Source organism: Canis aureus, chromosome 12 (assembly GCF_053574225.1).
Source record: "Canis aureus isolate CA01 chromosome 12, VMU_Caureus_v.1.0, whole genome shotgun sequence".
Classification (NCBI taxonomy): Eukaryota; Metazoa; Chordata; class Mammalia; order Carnivora; family Canidae; genus Canis; species Canis aureus.
This window is the reverse complement of record NC_135622.1, coordinates 43,140,496-43,158,921: the sequence shown is the minus strand read 5'-3', so window position 1 is coordinate 43,158,921 and position 18,426 is coordinate 43,140,496. Positions and strand designations below refer to the sequence as shown.

The 18,426-nt window shown below is 42.2% G+C and overlaps 2 protein-coding genes and 1 pseudogene across 16 annotated transcripts in view; 1 reads left to right on the top strand and 2 right to left on the bottom strand.

The window, feature by feature from the left end:
• Window positions 1–3,912: 3,912 nt before the first annotated feature.
• On the top strand, window positions 3,913–14,663 carry MRPL33 (mitochondrial ribosomal protein L33). Of its 5 annotated transcripts, none has more exons than XM_077915992.1 (6): window positions 3,913–5,320; window positions 6,237–6,255; window positions 6,853–6,925; window positions 8,024–8,130; window positions 8,491–8,624; window positions 14,363–14,663. In XM_077915992.1, exons 1-5 carry the CDS (start codon window positions 5,273–5,275, stop codon window positions 8,622–8,624), a joined length of 381 nt encoding a protein of 126 aa, XP_077772118.1. In that variant the 5' UTR covers window positions 3,913–5,272; the 3' UTR covers window positions 14,363–14,663. The 5 variants fall into 5 exon arrangements, with proteins under 5 accessions (XP_077772118.1, XP_077772116.1, XP_077772119.1 ...); XM_077915990.1 differs by having other exon boundaries at window positions 4,106–5,320; window positions 6,853–6,955; XM_077915991.1 differs by lacking the exon at window positions 8,491–8,624 and adding an exon at window positions 11,872–11,978 and having other exon boundaries at window positions 4,844–5,320; window positions 6,853–6,955.
• Window positions 6,967–12,380, bottom strand: LOC144324518 (small ribosomal subunit protein eS4, X isoform-like; annotated as a pseudogene).
• RBKS (ribokinase) overlaps window positions 14,286–18,426 on the bottom strand; it is a 93,449-nt gene continuing 89,308 nt past the window's right edge. For all 11 annotated transcript variants that reach the window (XM_077915953.1, XM_077915956.1, XM_077915954.1 and 8 more), the window contains one exon: window positions 14,286–16,648. In XM_077915953.1, the coding sequence (XP_077772079.1) occupies window positions 16,475–16,648 (174 nt within the window). In that variant the 3' untranslated portion in view covers window positions 14,286–16,474. The remainder of the gene's footprint in view (window positions 16,649–18,426) is intronic.

Below are 18,426 nucleotides of genomic sequence, written 5' to 3'. Positions count from 1 at the left end.
TATTGTTGCTTCATAAATGAAGAGGACATTGGGAGTGTTCTGGTTGGTGGGATGAGAGAGTCCTTACCTCTCCCAATTAGCCAGGCATACCATGTGATTTCAGATGCTGCCAATCTAGGGGTCTGATTGCATCACTTAACTCCCCCACTGCCACAGAACCAGACCCTGACTCCCAACCACAATATCCTAGTTCCTTCGTGACCTAGCTCCAGCCATCCTTTCTAGCTCCTCTCCCTCACTTCTTTAAACACTAAGCTCCAGGAAGATGCTCACTGTCCAGCGTTTAGACATTGTGCTTTTGCTTCTATTCTTTCCCAGGTTCCTTCCATTCTTGGGGTGGACCTGGGTGGGGAGGAAGATTGAAGAGACAGAGGGAATGGCGGATGCATGTTCCCTGAGTACAGAAGGTGCTCAGTTCATATTTGTCAAAGTGAGTAGGGCAGCCACCTTAGGAGCTCTTGCCTGCAGGGTTAGAGGGATGATGTGCAGAGATTCAGAAGCTCTGGCCTTCAGGGGACTTAAATGCCAGTTCGGGGAAGCAAACCAATGAGGAGTGCAGGGAAGTATAATAGGGGTGGAAGGGTGAGTGGAGGGTGAGGAGAGACTTCATCCAGAAAGGGACGAATACTTAGCAGGCCCCAGTGAAGAGAGATGGGACTGAATTAGGAGGTCAAGGCTAGATTATGGAAGGCATTGAGGGCCAACCTGAGGACACCCACCACACAGATTTGAACCCAGCTGGTGCCCCCTGGGCTTGCCAGCCTTTAGTCTCACTCCCTCAGGAAGCCTTTGCTGTAATACCAAGCTGTGGAGGGATAGGGCCTAATTCTGAAGCTGTCTCATCTGCCTGGAGGTGTCTGTACTTGGGAAGGTGCCAGCATTGTGCAGGGAGCCCCAGCCTTCTCCTGCAGAGTCTCCCTCCCTACACTGCCCATGTTCCCAGGCCCCTGGAATAAGTCAGGGAGCCAGAATCACTGACCCCGTAGATAAGAATTGTGACTGTACTTCCCAACCATAAGTCAGGTGGGACATAGGTATGACAGTAAGTTGGACAATGGGATTTCTTGGAACAGTAGAGGAGGAGGGGAATAGCTTCTAGATCTTGGTTTTGAATTCCAGTGCTAAGTGCTAGGAATGCAGTGTTCAGCAATGTAACACAGGCACTGTCTAAAACTCTGCAAAAGTATATGTTCAATAAATGTTCTCCTCCATCTGCTTTCCTGGACTGAGAATCCAGGCTAAATAGCTGTACTTTTCCCCAACTCAGCACATCCCTTCCAAAGAGATGGGTGCCCCTCCCCTAAGGCCTTCATCCCTTCCACTTGGGCTGCCAGGATTCTCTAATTATTCTACAGTTTAATAAGGTACAGAGGGCTCATTATGTAGATTCAGGCAAAAAAACCCCACCCACCCAAAAACCCACCCCCAAACCCAAATCATGAATTGCATCTGTATTAATAAACATTTTAATTAATATTATCAACTGCCAACAGAGTGTTACATGTAGATAACAGGTGGATGCAGGTTGAAGTAATGAGACTAGAAAGCCACTGCTTCCTTTCTACTCCATTCAGGAATTTCAAGAAATAGTTCATTTGCTATCTCTTTTTATTTATTTATATATATTTTTAATTTTTTAAGTGGGTTCCATGGTCAGTGCAAAACCCAATGTGGGGCTCAAGCTCATGACCATGAGATCAAGACCTAAGCACAGATCAAGAGTCAACTGAACCAGCTAGGTGCCCCACTGCTATCTCTTTTTAAAAACAAGCTTGTAGGAAGGAGCAAGCTTGGGTGGGTGGCTTAGTCAATTAAGTGTCCGACTCTTGATTTCAGCTCAGGTTGTGATCTCAGGGCCCTGAGTTTAGGATCGTGAGATTGAGCCCCACATCAGGCTTCACGCTGGGCATGGAGCCTGCTTAAGATTCTCTTTCACCCTCTGCCCCTCCTGGCTCAGTGCACATTCTCTAAGAAAAAACCCCCAAACTCCCACAAGCTTATAAATTCTCCTGAATGCTAAAACTATTGGTATACCCTTAATATTGTTTGCTATTTAAACATATTTATTAATTAAAATTTGTATGGTACCTCTCATCTCAGACTCATTTATTCGTTCATTCATCAGATTGTCAATAGATGTGGTAGGCTCTGTATTAGGCTCCAGGATACAGCAGTAAGTGTATAAGACTTAGTTCGTTCCTGATCTCAGGAAGTCTACATTGTGGTGAGCAAGACAGATAATAAGGAAATCAACAAGTACAAAATAGTAAATGGTGAGAAGTGCTATAGGAAAACATAAAGTGAGGTAAGGAGAATAGGGAGTGTGTGTGTGTATTGCTTTCCTTCTGTGGCCAGGGAAGGCTTCACTGAGTGGGTATTTGATTGACAGAATTTAGAGATTGATTACATATAAGGCATGAGAGAAAGAGGAATTAAGTTGGCTCCTGGGCTTTTTACTTGAACAACTGGAAAAATGAAATTGCCATACACTGATACAGGGGAAGCCTTAGGGTTACAGAGCAGGTTTGGGAATTTGATTTTGGACATAAGATGTCAGTAGGCAGTTAAATATGCAATCTGGAATCCAGAGGAAAGGTTAAGACTGGAGATATAAATTTGAAAACTTCAGCCCCTAGCTTTTCAAAACCCAAACTCAGGTGTGACCACTAAGGGAATGAGTGGACAGAGATGAGATCCAAAGACTGAGCTCCTGGCATGCCTCCATTGAGGGGTGGGTGAGGTGAAAACAGAGAAAGAACTTCTGATGAGGAAGGAGGAGAACCAAGAAAGTGGACACCTGGACACCAGGTGAAGAAAGTTTTTCAAGGAGGAGTGGAGGAACCGTGTAAAATAAAACTGATAGATACTGAGTAACATAATGCTGGAGAATTGACCATGGGACTTGGTACTGTAGGGATCACTGGGGCCCTCATTAGAAGGCTTCTGTAGAGAGGAGGAAGGAGGGGAGGCAAAAGTTTGATGTCAAATTATGACAGAGAGAGAGAGATGTTGTCTTAGTCCATTGATTAGATACTGTTTTGGAAGAAATCAGCTATAAAAGACAATTTGAATATGGACTAGACATTAGGAAATTGTTAATTTTTGTAGGAGAGAAAGTAGTATAGTTATAATCTTAGTCTTGACAGATACCTACTTAAATGTGTAGGGGTGAAGGGTTATGATTTCTGCAATTTACTTTCATATAGCTTAGCAAAAAAACATATAAAATATACTTATTTATTCAGTATACATAGCAGAATGTTAACATTTGTAGAACTGGGTATATGGTGTCTTCATTGCACTATCCTTTCAACTTTTTGATATGCTTGAAATGCTTCTTTATAGAAAACTTGGGGAAAATACAGGGTCTGAAACTCATTGGTGGCAAATGGATTTTTAAAAAGACAGCAGGTGCCTCTGATATAACATCAGGGATGAGAACCACTGATCCAATGCTCCACTGAACATGAAACTGAGGTGTGAATAGCTGACTTTCCAAAGGACAGAACAAAGGCTAAAATGCATGTTTCTTGGCTTCCAGTCCTGGGTTCCTTTCTTATATATCCTCTAAAGGGATTTCCTAGATAAGAAACCTGACCTTGAACACCTAAAACTCTGTCAGCAGATGAACTGCACAAGGTAAGGAAGGATTTGGGCGCTTAGAGGGCACTCAATTGTTAGAGTCAGGTTATTAAAAGATTGAAAATCATTAGACGGTGATAAAAACCTATAAGGTACTAAAAGGCAAGGACAGCTGCAATTTATTTTTATTTTTATTTTTTAGAGATTTTATTTATTTATTTGAGAGAGCGAGACTGCACACATGCACAGCAGGGAGGGGTAGAGGAAGAGGGAGAGGGAGATGCAGACTCCTTGAGGAGCAGGGAACCTGATGCAGGCCTCCATCCTAGGACTCTGGGATCATGACTGGACACTTAACTGACTGAGCCACCCAGGTGACCCAGGGACAGTCCTAATTAAAAAAAAAAAAAAAGGAATAGAAGAACTAAATTTTATTTTTAATTTTTCCCAAGATTTTATTTATTTGAGAGTTAAGGGGGTGAGAGTGGGAGAGAGAGAGAGAGAGAGCATAAGCAGAGGGGAGGGGCAAAGGGAGAGGGAGAAGCAAACTCCCTGCTGAGCAGGGAGCTCCATGCAGGGCTCTATCTGGGAACCCTGGGATCATGACCTGAGCTGAAGGTAGATGCTCAACCAGCTGAGCCACCCAGGTGCCCCATGAAGAGCTACATTTTCTTTCGAATAATTTTATTACTTTTTGTGAAGAGAATCCATGAGATTGAATTTTATTTCACGTAAGATTTAATATACAGACAAAATCACAGATTAGGAAAAAAATCCAGAAGTCCTGATTATTAGTTGGGAAATGAGGTTACAGATGCTCTTGGTGTTGAAAGAGCCCAGGTTCCTTGCAGAGAGACGTGAAGAATTGAAGATGCAAATTAGTAGTAGGTCCCAACGTCTAGTGGGAAAGGCATGAGTCTCCATACAAGCCCTGTGTTGGAATTCTGACTCTGCCATTTACTAGTTTTGTGACACTGAACAAGTTACGTGAAGACCCCAAACCTGTTGTCCAGCCCCTCTTGGAGGTACTGTAGCAGGTGCAGCAGGTGCTCGGATACAGCAGTTAACAGAAGATGCTCAAGGTGGTGCCCTCTTAGAAATCCAACAGATTAAGGAATGGGGGGGGGTCTTCAGGTGGGAGTTCTAACTCTAAAGAGACTGAGAGCAGCTCTTAACCAGGTGGAGATGAAATTGGTTGGGGAGAGGCAAACGAAGGAAACTTTTTTTTTTTTTTTTTAGATTTTATTTATTTATTCATGAGAGACAGAGACAGAGGCAGAGACACAGGCAGAGGGAGAAGCAGGTCCTCGAGGGGAACCTGATGTGGGACTCGACCTCAGGACCCCAGGTTCATGTCCTGAGCCAAAGGCAGATGCTCCACCACTGAGCCACCCAGGCGTCCCCGAAGGAAACATTTTAAGGAAATACAGGGGGACCTGATAGCCTGGAGCAGCTGAGAAACACAGTTCCTATGGCTTTAAAGCAGGTGGTGGCGATTATTTAATGAAACAAGTGTGTAAGGCCCTAACTCTGACCCAGAAGTAAGAGGAAGGGCCTAGGGCGCGGACCTGAGCGCTTTTAAACTCATTCTCTGGTAGGGAAGGGGATTCCAACCTCCAACCCCACTGCAGTAAGACGCCGGGCCTGCAACGAACTCAAGCCACCGGTGGGGGAGGGCCTGAAGATTTATATGGGGGCGTGGCCTCGGGCAGCTCCCGACGTCCTCTTCCGGGACAAGGTGTGTGCCCCGGAAGCAGTTGTTTGTTGAGCGACTTTGGGCCCGTTTCGGAGACCGCGGGGGTGTTGTCACCATGTTCCTGTCCGCGGTCACCTGTGAGTGGGGCTGGAGGCGGCGGCAGGGCCTTCGGCGAGGGCGAGAGGCAGGCGTCGGGACGGTGCGGGGCCGGGGGCACGCGGCGGCCGGGAAGCTGGCGCTGCGACTCTCCAGGCTTTCTGGACTACAACGTCCGGCATGCCCCGCGGCGCGCCTCCCCTTTGGGGGCGGGTGGTACTTGGAGGGGGGGGGGGTCTGCGGCGCTGGTTCTGGGTCCCGTTGGGGTCCGACGCGGGGACTGTAGAGTCTGAACAGCAGGAGCGGGGCGCTTTTCCCCGTCCTCTGTACGGACATGTTGGTACAATCCCTGCATGTCCGAATTGGGGGAAAAACCTCAGAATTTTTAGTTCACTTGCTTCGAACTCTGAAGATGGGGAAATGGCCTGAGCCGGGCAGTGATTTACCCTAAGTCAGAACAGCTGGGCTCTCGGTAGTTTCCCTCCTCCACCTAATATGACGGTGGTTCCAATTAGCGTCGGCTAACTTGTCAAACCAGTGGCTTGTTCCATTGCAAATATTTTGCACTTTAGGAGAGGAACATACGGAGCAGATCTTAGAAAGATTTGGAAAGTAACCGGTCCACCTGAAAAGAGACTGTGCAAAGCATTATATCCAGAATTGTGTTGGTCTTCTTGGATCTTTGTCTTCCTTCTAGAATCCTAGCGGGAGCTCTACAAGCTAGGGAGTAGTTGAATGGCAAGCCATGGCCTACTTCGTTACTTACATATATGTATTACAGACATTTCTATGAACTTTGCATAAAAAAGCTAATAAATTGATATTTTCTTTTCTCTTTCAACCTTTCCTCTCTGCAAAAAAGTTGCCAAGAGCAAGTCAAAGTAAGTAAGGTTTTTCTTTCTTTCTTTCTTTTTTTTTTTTTTTTTTTTACTTGTTTATGTTCAATTTGTTTTTCCAGCCGCTGCCAGTACTTCCTTAGGTTTAACTAAGCATTTGGTCTGGATTTTCTGAAAGTTGGTTTGAGGATTATTTACTTGGGGAATTGTTTTGGCTCTATGAATTCTTTCAAAAAATATTTTCCCTTCTGCCCAACGACCTACTTAAGTGAGTGTTTAAATAATTGAAGAAGCTCTTGTTGTCTTGTTCCTAAACAAAACATCAGGGTTCCCATGCTCTCTTTTTGGACTACCACCATATTTCTGTGTCCTCAGAGGGAGGACCCAGGGCCATTTGTCTGGATCCCACCCACTACAGGAATCAGGCTGAACAAGCTGTGATTTGATTGAACTACAGTCAGTTTTAATGAGTTTTGTAATCCTTTGCATTCATGGAATGAGCATTTCAAAAATAGCAAAGATGAAAGATTCCACACTATACCAGAGAGACTATAAATACCAAAGTGGCATCTCAAAATAAATTTTGTAGACAATAACTGAAGTAAGATTTTCTGTGTTAAAAATAGGAAAATTCTTTTCCAGGAAAAAAAAAATTGGAAAATTCTAATGCAGCCTTTGCTTACAACCCAAGACACATCACAGATCATAAAACTAGGTATTTTGGATTAAAGTTAATGAAAAACATGTAAGTTAGTGTTCTCTCCAAGATAGCTTTTATTCATATTGCTTTTCCCACAATCCAGTTATTTATGTTAGGGTTTCCCCCTCCAGGTTCTTTAGGAACCTCCCATGCCTTTGGTTTCTTTAGAGTCACTCCCTGCCTCTAATGTTCTTTGTATCCTTCTTGTGACATCTGTCAAATATGTCTTGCCTTATAGACCTTGTCTACACAACTCACCTTCCTTACTGTACTGTTGGTTCCTGGAGGGGGCAGCTATAGCCTTTTAGAACTTTGCAATTCCTGTAGTGCATTCCACAGAGTAAGCACTTAATAAGTATTTGTTAAATCTTTTTGAATGAATGACTAATTATTGTCTTTCTTAATTAGCAAGTGTATGCCTCTTATGTGTGAGGCACTGTGCTAGACATCGAAAAGGAGACAAAGATGTGTAATGTATTGTAGGTGCTACAAATTCTTTTTGGAGTTAGATGAGAAATAAAATAGCATGGTCTACACAGGGAAGCCAGACACATGAAAAAGTAACAGTACAAGGTATTAAAAGGTCTAGTGAGGCAAAACATGAACTTTATTCTTTGGATGACTATAACTTAAAATATGAAGGGGAACAAGGTTTTGCATGTTAGCAGTGTAAAAGTTCCAATCCCTTTATTTTGTCCCTTTCTGACTACTCCTATTGCACATCCTGGAAGAGAGGGCTCTTTCTTGAGATGGCCATCTTCACAATTTCGTGACTGGTCACCTAGCATTACCAATACTTTTGCAAATTCACCCCTCCTGACTTCTGCTCCTTCCAAGAGGTGGGTGTCTGAGTGTTCCCACAATGTGGTTTGATTTTTGTTGTTTGGTTAGTTGATAACCAAGGCACTCTATAATGAAACAAACCTTGGAAATCTGAGCCATTGAAACTGTGGTTTATGGAAAATGTAGGCTGTCTTAGAACTGAATCTTCTTAGGGCTAAGTGATATTCCCACAACTAATACTACTGTACAGAGTTCTCACAATACGCCATCCTCCTGTGACTGACTTTAGTCTATTTCCTCAGCTTGTAATAGCCTCTTTTTAAATCTTAGAACCATTCTGGTGAAAATGCTGAGCCAAGCTGGAACAGGTTACTCCTTCAACACTAAGAGAAGCCGACTACGGGAGAAACTCACTCTCTTACATTATGACCCAATTGGTAAGATTCAGATAAATTACTCCAAAATAAATTCAGATGCTTTCAAGGTCTGCTGCCCTTTCCAGAATGAAGCTTAACATATCTTGGCAGTTTTGCAGCCCCTTTAATTCTGTAGCATTCAGTTAGCAAGTGAGTTTTGAATGTTTACTGTAGTGCCACTTACTGTCCCAGGTGCTGGGATATACCAGGACACATTCAAGCTTAGTCTCCGCACTCGTGGTACTTATAATCTGGTTTGGAAGGGAGAGAAAGAAAGAAGAAAATGATGTTCTTCTCAGTGCTTTGAGAGACACAAACGGGATGCTGAGATACAGCATAAAGTTGGGAAGAGGCAGATTTCACCTCTATTCTATCCTTTAGATAGGTTTCTTTCTGGGAAGGAAACCAGCCATGTAAAAAGTATAGCTGATACTGTTCTGGAAACAAAGAAAAGAGTATCTTCAGAAAGAAAGGAACTATTCTCCTGGGATCATCTGACAGTGGCAAGCAGTTAGGTCAGTCCAGATTTGAATTTAAGAAGTATGGTATCTGTATATTAGTGCTGGAAGATAAGAAAAGTCCTTTTCCATTTTATACCCTCTGCTAAAATGCAATAATAAATGGTAACTTTAAATGGTCTCAGTAAGGGGCACCTGGGTGACTCATTCGGTTAAGTGTCTGCCTTAGGCTCAGGTCATGATGCCAGGGTCTTGGGATTAAGCCCCACATTGGGCTCCTGGCTTAGTAGAAAGTCTGCTTCGCCTTCTTCTCCCCCTGCCTGTGCTTTCTCTTTCTCTCTCTCAATAAATTTTTTTTTTAAAGGTCTCAGTAGATAGAAGTATTTGTCCAAAAGAGACAAGTGTTCCCAAGGCCAGATTGCCTGCTTACAAACAAAAGACAGCAGCTGATTGCTATTGGTAGGAGCCCAATTTTGTTTTTGGATTTCATGAGCAGATTTATATAAACTAGCAAACAAATTATTTATTTTAAAACTCCAGGCCATTTGTTTCATTTTTGTGTCCTGGATTCTGAACAGTCTCTTTATAATTGCTTCTTAATAAGAACTGTACTGGAGCTTCTGGGTTGGTGACCGTGTAGTGATTGTGGGAGGGTGACCTGCTGGGAAAGGGCATAGAAGCTTTGTGCCCCTTCCCCATACCTTGCCCCTGTGTGTCACTTTTGTCTGGCTCTTCCTGAGTTACTAATCCCTGGTAGCTGCTATCAAGATTTTTCTTCTTCTTTTTAAATCATGCTGTATTATCTTTAATTAAGCATAATTCCAGTCACATCACCTGCAGACCATTTTACCCACTGCTCTGGCTGCCAGTCTCTAGTCTCTCTCTCTCAAGCAGTGGTGAGGCAGATACCCTTTCAATGGGGAAAGGAAATGGTTTGTTGCTTTTGCCAATAACAAAAATGTTGGAGAGCCGGGTGGCAAAGCTCTGGTATTGGTATCTTTCACATGAACTACATCAAAAGAACCAGGGTGTCTGTCTGTTGGTAATCACACCAATTCTTCCCAGGTTAGCACCTCCAGTCATCATACACAGATTACCAGTGTCAAACTTGATGAAATCAGTAATCTTTCCAGTCTCCAAATCAGTCTGAATGGTGTCCTTCACCTTGATGAGCTCAAGATTTCACATGGTGTGAGCATCATGGGTCACCAGTTGAGGGATTCCTTTTGTCCCAACAAAGATCTTTCTCAGTTTACACAACTTCTATTTGACCTCCTCAGGTGTGATGTGATGAATAGCAAAGCATCCCTTGGGGTCATACATCAGATGGATGTCTTGTCAATGCTGGTGACATCCATAAAACCAGCAGGGTAGGTTATATCGGTTCAGACCTTGCCATCAATCTTAATAAAACGCTGCAAACAGATCTTCTTTACCTAATCTCCTGTTAGGGCATACGTAAGTCTGTTCCTTAGGAAAATGATGAGTGGGAGACATTCTCTGAGGTTGTGGGGACCAGTAGATGGATGAGAAGCAAACACACTGGTCAGTTTATCTAGCATCTAGTGCTTTGGAGCTGCACATGCTTCAGATGCTTCTTGAGACCACGAGCCATGGCTATGCTAGGGCACAAAAAGAGAGCAGAATTGAGTTGAATTGTAAGACACCCAATTGGTGATCAGAATTGAACTGGTATCAGAATCCTATTCCCAAAATTAATCTCTTATATAATGAAAGACAGTTACTTAACCTCATAATCAGCTTTTTCATTAACTAAGACCTCATAGACTCTTACTTCTGGCCGAGATGGAATAATAGGAACGTAATTTCCCTTCCCCCCCCTGGAAACAACAAAAGGACAATAAAGGCAATAAAAGACAGTGATCCCTAAAAGAAAGGAAACAAACAAGTGCTTTGAATGATCAAAAAAAAAAAAAAATGGAAAGGTCTGTCTTACCTATACAAATCTCGTATCTTCAGATGTCATGAACACAAGCACCTGTACTCTCCAGGCAATGTCCATTTTGTAGATGAGAAATCTCTTGTCAAGAATCTTGATTAATCAAGGACACACAGCTAAAATATGTTTAAACAAAGATTTGAACTCAAGACTGTCTGACTCCAAAGCCTGGGCCCTAAACTACTCTATGTAGGGACCTGTTAATGAGAGGTTTCACAGGAGGTTAAACCCAGCAGTGCATGATGTCTGGGCAGGCTCTAAGTGTGAATCCTGGCTAACAGCTACATTTTACATTCATAGCCACCTTCAGAGTCTGTACAGAAGGTCTCACAACCACTATTGAACCGTTCATTATGCTGCATTCATTAATGTCTAAGAAAAATAAAAATATCACCTTCAAAATAAGCCCTGTTGTCAGCTTAAAATTGGATAATTTCCATTCTTCAACAAAAGTAAAATTCCCTGCTGTTTTTATGGTGTTAAAATTTTTGGTCATTCTTTATCATAACATAAAAGATATTCTAGGTTTGTACCTGATGATTGGGAGTCTGAATTTCAGGGTGATACCTCATATGGTAGAAAAATTACTAGAATGATAGAGTATGTGTCTTAGTCCTTTTGGGTTGCTATAACAAAATACCACAGACTAGGTGGCTTATAAACAACAGAAATTTATTTCTTAGAGTTCTGGGCCTGGGAATTTCCAAGATCAAGGTGCCAGCATGGTTGCTTTCTGGTGAAGGCCCTCTTCCTGGTAGCCTGTGGAAGGGCAAGCAGGCATTGTGGAGGTCTTTTATAATGCGTTACTCCTGTTCATGAAAACGTCCTCATGACCAAAGTACTCCCCAGAGGCCCCCACCTCCTAATACCATCCTGTTTGGGGTTAGGATTTCAACATATGCATTTGGGGTAGGGAGACCACAAGTATTCAGACCACAGCAATATGATACTGAGTTGGTGTGGTATTTTTCTCCCTCTGATTTCTTTAGATCAGCTGATGAAAACTCAGAGTGATGAACTTTAAAGTAATTGTTTTTCTAGCATTAAGCTCCCTTAGAGTTTATTTTTAGGAACTTGTCCACTGTTAACAAATGTTACTTGAATAACCTTTTATATTTTCAGTATGAAAATGTATCAGAATTTTCATACTTAGTGTAGAAGTGTTAGGAGCTTATTATTAGATTGATTTTAAGTTTTGAGATTGGGAAAGAACACAACCATGAGCAGTTCTGATCATAAGTTGAAAGTGGGAGAAACAGATTCATATATAAATTTCAAACAGTTAGAGCTTTTCTGATAAGGGATGGTCTAAGCCTTGACCGCACAACTTTGTCTTTTCTGAAGAAGAAAATGTTCTGGGACAGTGGACTGCTTGGCTTTCTGCCCACCTCCTGAATACCCTGCAGGCCAGAATGATGATGTTCGCCTTGGGGCCTGCCCCATTGCCCAAGGTACCAAATAGCTTGGCAGTTCTCCCAGCATATATTATTGCAGTGAGTAAATGGTTAGTTTAAGGGTAATGTTTTATTGGTCTGCTTTATAAAGGAAACAGAAGAGTTCCCAATTATTTGAGCATTTCATAGCATACTCTGGCTAGAACCAGTTTGTGTCTTTTCAGACTCCTTTTCCTCATATAAAACTAGATGCTCATTTGCAACGAGGAAGGATTAAAGGCTGAGGCGTAAGCTTATTTAACTTTGCTAAATATATGAAGGCTTGGGATCCCTGGGTGGCGCAGCGGTTTGGCGCCTGCCTTTGGCCCAGGGTGCGATTCTGGAGACCCGGGATCGAATCCCACGTCGGGCTCCCTGTGCATGGAGCCTGCTTCTCCCTCTGCCTCTGTCTCTGCCTCTCTCTCTCTCTCTCTCTGTATGACTATCATAAATAAATAAAAAAAAATTAAAAAAAATATATGAAGGCTTATCGTAAAGAAAATGAAAACTTGTCAGTTTTGATTCCTTGGATGACTAAACAAGACAATATAGACTTTAATTGAAGCAGAATAGATCTAGGTTAGATGTAAGGAAAGAGTTTGACAGATTCATTCTTCTATGAATTAAGCAGCTAATATTTTGACAGAAAATTATGTTTATGATTATGGATAGCAATGTGTCCTTTCAATTCAACTGTATATCTGACAACAATTCTGTGAGGGAGGTGGAGTTATCCCCCTTATAGGGAAGCAAGCTGAAAGCCGAGCATTTTGAGAAATTTGCCCAAAGACTCATAGCAGATATAAATGTAGAGCCCAGGTTTATTTATTTATTTATTTTAAATTTTTATTTATTTATGATAGTCAAAGAGAGAGAGAGACACAGAGAGAGGCAGAGACACAGGCAGAGGGAGAAGGAGGCTCCATGTACCGGGAGCCCGACGTGGGATTCAATCCCGGGTCTCCAGGATTGTGCCCTGGGCCAAAGGCAGGCGCTAAACCGCTGCGCCGCCCAGGTTTAAACCCAGTTTCAACTCCAGGCTCCTACTTTTTCTATGAAATGGACCTAAGTTAACCTTCCTGTTATTATTTTTGAAATCGGGGAGTGCTATAAGGCATTTTAAGAACAATGAAAACCTTACTGCCCAACACTAGTCCCTGACCTTTCATCCAGGCAATTAGTACTTTTTTAAAGATTTTATTTTTATTTACTTATTTTATTTTATTTTTTGTAAATATTTTATTTATTTATTCATGAGAGACACAGAGAGAGAGGCAGAGACACAGGCAGAGGGAGAAGCAGGCTCCATGCAGGGATCCTGACGTGGGACTCGATCCCGGGTCTCCAGGATCTGGCCCTGGGCTGAAGGCAGCACTAAACCGCTGAGCCACCTGGGCTGCCCTTCATTTACTTATTTTAGAGAGCATCTGTACATGTATTAGTGAGGGGAGGGGCAGAGAGGAAAGGGGAGGGAGAGAGAATCTTGAGCAGACTGTGCTGAGCATGGAGCCCAAAGTGGGGCTTGATTTTTTTTTTTTTAAAGATTTTATTTATTTATTCACGATAGACATAGACATAGAGAGGCAGAGATACAGGCAGAGGCAGAAGAAGGCTCCATGCCAGGAGCCCGACGCGGGACTCAATCCCGGGACTCCAGGATCGCCCCCTGGGCCAAAGGCAGGCGCCAAACCACTGAGCCACCCAGGGATCCCACGGGGCTTGATTTCTGACCCTGTGATCATGACCTGAGCTGAAACCAAGAGTTGAACACTCAACTGACTGAACCATCCAGGCACCCCAGGCAATTAGTACTTTTGTTTTGGTTTTGTTTCAGAGAGCTATACTCTGTTATGGTATTTTCAATAATGAGATTTTGGTTATAGTTTTCATTCTATTACCATACTACAGAATCCATATTTGGATATATTAAGGCATCTCTGGAAAGTATAAGGTTTGATGTGTATTTACTCTTCTAGCCAGACTGCCTTTTCTTCCTTGGTCTGCTCAGTTCTTGTTGCTTTTTTCTTTGGAGTCCAGCTCTTGTCTGGTCTTGCTAATCTTCTGCAAGAGTGTTCATTAACTGGGTGAAGACTTTGAGTGCTTTCCATGCTTTGTTCCTTGCTTTTTTTAATTTGGATATTTCACATTGGGTGAGAAATGACTTTGTGGGGTACCAAATGTGCCACTGATTGGCTGGTGAGCCTTCCCTTGGCTTCCTTCCCATTTTCTCTAGGTTTCTCTGGCCTCTGGGATTGAGGAACTGAGTTTGCAAATCTGCTCCATCCCCGTGTCAGAGGAATAGTAAAATAAGAAAAAGGAGAGTACTTGTAGTCTGATAGGTATTTTTATTTAGAAATGGTGATGCTTTTAGTTTTCTGCTACAACTCATTTTTCTCTTACAGTGAAAACAAAAGTCCTCTTTGTGGAACAGAAGAAAATACGCTCCCTCTAAACAATGGATTGAAAATGAATTTGATTTATAAATGAGAAGACTAAGGGCGGGATACTGATTCAGAAATTCTGCAGTGTGTAATAAAAGAAGAGGAAATAGCACGGAATCACTGCCTCCTGTGATTTGAAGGCCATTGTGAAGAAAAACAATGTACTGAAAGAAAGTTCTTCATATTAGGACATATATCATTGCATCACATTTATTTATCTTTCTGGATATTTTTATAGCCCTTAATAAAAAATATTAAAATAGCCTGTGCTATTGTCTCTTAGTGATGTTTTCCCCCACTCTTTGAAATAAAAAACAACTATATTACTAAAGAATAACCATTGTTTCATATAAAAGAAAGTTTCCATAATGAAACTTGTGCAAGACTTTCCAGTCTGCTCCTCTTTGTACTTCATAGGAAAGGCAGAGTCACTCTCCAGAGTGATCTTGAAAAAACTCTTGTGTGATATAACAGGGTAATGCTGAACAGGAATAAGAAGTGGGCCAGCGTTGTAACACAAAAGAAACCATGAGAACTTTTGTTGTGTGCTTATATAATTAGGAAAAATGCCATTGGTCCAATTCTCAAACTCAGGTCACTAAAGCAGTATCTAGGAGTTTCTAGGAATGCTTTGGACTCCCGTTATCTTCTAATTTCCTTTTTTTTTTTTTAAAGAACTATAGTATTTCCATAGAGACACAGCTAGGACTTCTGCAGCATGGTACCACACAGCTAACCAACATGGAAATTCCACTGATAATCCCTAATGTTCACGTAAAGTAAGACTGCCCTACCCAGATCCATATACTTTCTCAAGCTATTGTTTACTACAGATTTTCAGAATTATTCAGTTTTCTTCTTTTAAAGATTTTTTTATTCATGAGAGACGGAGAGGCAGAGACCTAGGCAGAGGGAGAAGCAGGCTCCATACAGGGAGCCTGATGTGGGACTCAATCCGGGACTCCAGGATCACACCCTGAGCTGAAGGCAGGCGCTTACTGCTGAGCCACCCAGGCATCCCAATTTTCTTCTGATCACATTTCTGATTGAATATAAGAAGGATCAGCTTCTGTTTTGAGTTGTGCTGGTTCATATCCTACACCATTTAAAGCATTTATGTAGAAGACTGATGGTGTGCTCACCATGACCCCAAGCATGAGGAAACCAGTGTTCCCTCCCTGTGGCCCACCCTGTCTATGGAGGATACGTAAGAGTGGCTTTGCCTTTCTGAAGTTGGAATTAGATGTAGACAGTTGTTGACTTTCAGGGGGCTTGTGGTATTATAGTCCATTAGCTATTTTCTGGCATCTTTTGTTAAAACTCTGCCTCAAAGTAATAATAGGTGAGATCTTCGCTTTTTTTTTTTGGTTGAAACTATATATATGATACTGGGTTACAAGAAAAATTGTTCACCTGATCCTGGGCAAGCCTGACACAAAGGGTCTGTGACACAGGAATCACCATTAAAAACAAAGCAAAACAACAGCTTAAAATCTGGCTTAACAAATGATTCGTCCCTTCAGCACATGAGCTTAATGTGGCCCACAGGTGGTGTTTACGTTTTTAAAAAAATCAATTGCTGATACAAACATTGATAAAATTTCAATGAACATCCAAGCTTCTGGCTTCCCTGGCAAAACAAGCTTTGGCAACACTAAGGCTGAGTATCAGCTGTCCCTCTTAGGGACTGCTTGAACAGTCCATGTGCCCCCTTTATTTAACATTCTCTGCTCCGACTCTAGATATTGTTATCCACAACCCTTGATCTATGGTGGACACACAGTGTTCATAATCTGTTGGCTAGTGAGTTTGCTGGTTCCTGCTGGTGCTAATGTTTGTATAGTTCCCGGGCATGGGATCTTAATTTTGGTTGGCTCTTGCAAATACATAAAAAGCAAAGAAATCATCATTATAAAAGAATAAATGAAAGCTGGAGGATGACTTCATAAATCAACATATTTGCAAATAAAGGAGAAGAGGGTATTTTATAGTAAGCTGCTGGCTAAGAGGAGCCACCTCCCTCCCCCAAGTACATTTTATTTCCAGGTATGTTTATTTTAGGGTTAGTAGTAATCAAAACAGATCAAGTGGCAGGTCTTTTTTGTATGGATAAGATGACTGTGTTCCTGCAGCCTGGACGCTGACTGCAGCGATGAAATTGGATCTCTTGAGCATTTCTTCCAAGGACAGATGTGGGTAGTAAGCCAGGTAGAAGGCCAAAGCCCCCACGAAACTGTCACCAGCACCCTGAAATTAAAAGCATAGTTGTGGAGATAAGCATTAGTCACCTGGTGTCCAGATTGTATTTTAGAACTATTCAAGTACACTTCTTATTTTAAAAGATTTACATAAAAGGTAAAAGGTAGTACACAGGTTCCATATACCCCACATCCAGGTAATGTCTAGTAACCCCTGGTAATGTGCTACATGTGTCATAATGGTGAAATAGTATTGATATTAGTTGAACTCCATACTTAATTAATTTGGATTTCACTAGTTTTGCTTAATGTCCTTTTTTTTGTCCCAAGATCTCCTCCAGGATACCCTATTACATTAAGTTGTCATGGCTCCTTAGACTCCTATAGGCTGTGAAGTTTCTTGGACATTCTTTGTTTTTTTAAGATTTTGTTTATTCATGAGACACACACACACACACACACACACACACACACACACACACACACAGAGGCAGAGACACAGGCAGAGGGAGAAGCAGGTTCCATGCAGGGAGCCCAACCTGGGACTCAATCCCCAGTCTCCAGGATCAGGCCCTGGGCTGAAGATGGGGCGCTAAGCTGCTGAGCCACCCGGGCTGCCCACATTCTTTTTGATGACCTTGATAGTTTTGAGGATGGGTCAGATATTTTGTAGAATGTGCCTCAGTTGGGATGTTTCTCTCATAGTTAGAGTGTGGTTACGGTTTTTGGGAGGAAGACCACAGAGGTGAAGCGTCATTCTCTCATCACATATATCAAGAGTACATACTGTCATGGGGACTTGCCACTGATAATATTAATCTTGATTACTTGGCTAAGGCAGTCTTTGCCAGCTTTCTCCACTGTAAAGTTACTTTCCTCTCTCTTTACAAGAGAAGTAAGTCATTAAGTGTAGTCCACACTTAAGGGGAAGAGCAGAGTATTATTTGGAATTCTGCATGGGAAATTTGCCTCCCCATTTATTCAGCCACCTAATTATATCTGAATGAACTCATGGGTCTTTTTTTTTTTTTTTTTTAAAGATTTTAGGAATCCCTGGGTGGCATAGCGGTTTGGCGCCCGCTTTTGGCCCAGGGCGTGATCCTGGAGACCCGGGATCGAATCCCACATCGGGCTCCCGGTGCATGGAGCCTGCTTCTCCCTCTGCCTGTGTCTCTGCCTCTCTCTCTCTCTCTCTGTGTGACTATCATAAATAAATAAATTTAAAAAAAATAAACAAACCCAATACTTTAAAAAAAAAAGATTTTATTTATTCATGAGAGACAGAGAGAGAGAGACAGAGAGAGGCAGAGACATAGGCAGAGAGAGAAGCAGGCTCCATGCAGGAAGCCTGATGTGGGACTTGATCCCGGGACCCCAGGATCATGCCCTGTGCCAAAAGCAGGCACTAAACCGCTGGGCCACCCAGGGATTCCCCTCATGGGTCTTTAAAAATTTTTTTTAATTTATTTTTTGGGCTATAATCCAGTACTACATTATTTCATTGCTCAAATGTTCCAGCTTTGGCCATGGGGAGCTCTTTCAGTTGGCTCCTCTGTCCCTTTGATATACCCCCATTGTTTTGTTTCTTGAGTGTTTTACTTTCTGATATTATAAGATACTCCAGGCTCATCTTTTATTAGTCCCTGCTTTAGCCCTAGATTTAGCCATTTCTCCATTAAAATGGATGCAGAACAGGGTGAGAGCTATTCAGATACCATTTTCAAACTAAATACAGGGAAAAAACAATTGCTTTCCCTTTTCTCTGAAGTTCCAAAGGTCTGAGTTGGTAAAATATATATATATGGGCCCATAGAAATAGAAAACACT

Bases quoted from the DNA above. Each gene is read 5' to 3' on its own strand.
- MRPL33 (XM_077915990.1), top strand. From the start codon at position 5,273: ATGGGGGCGTGGCCTCGGGCAGCTCCCGACGTCCTCTTCCGGGACAAG. The intron at 6,956-8,023 runs GTAAGTTAGTGT...TTTAAATCTTAG, and splicing joins TTAAAGTTAATGAAAAACAT to AACCATTCTGGTGAAAATGC. The intron at 8,131-8,490 runs GTAAGATTCAGA...TCTATCCTTTAG, and splicing joins CTTACATTATGACCCAATTG to ATAGGTTTCTTTCTGGGAAG.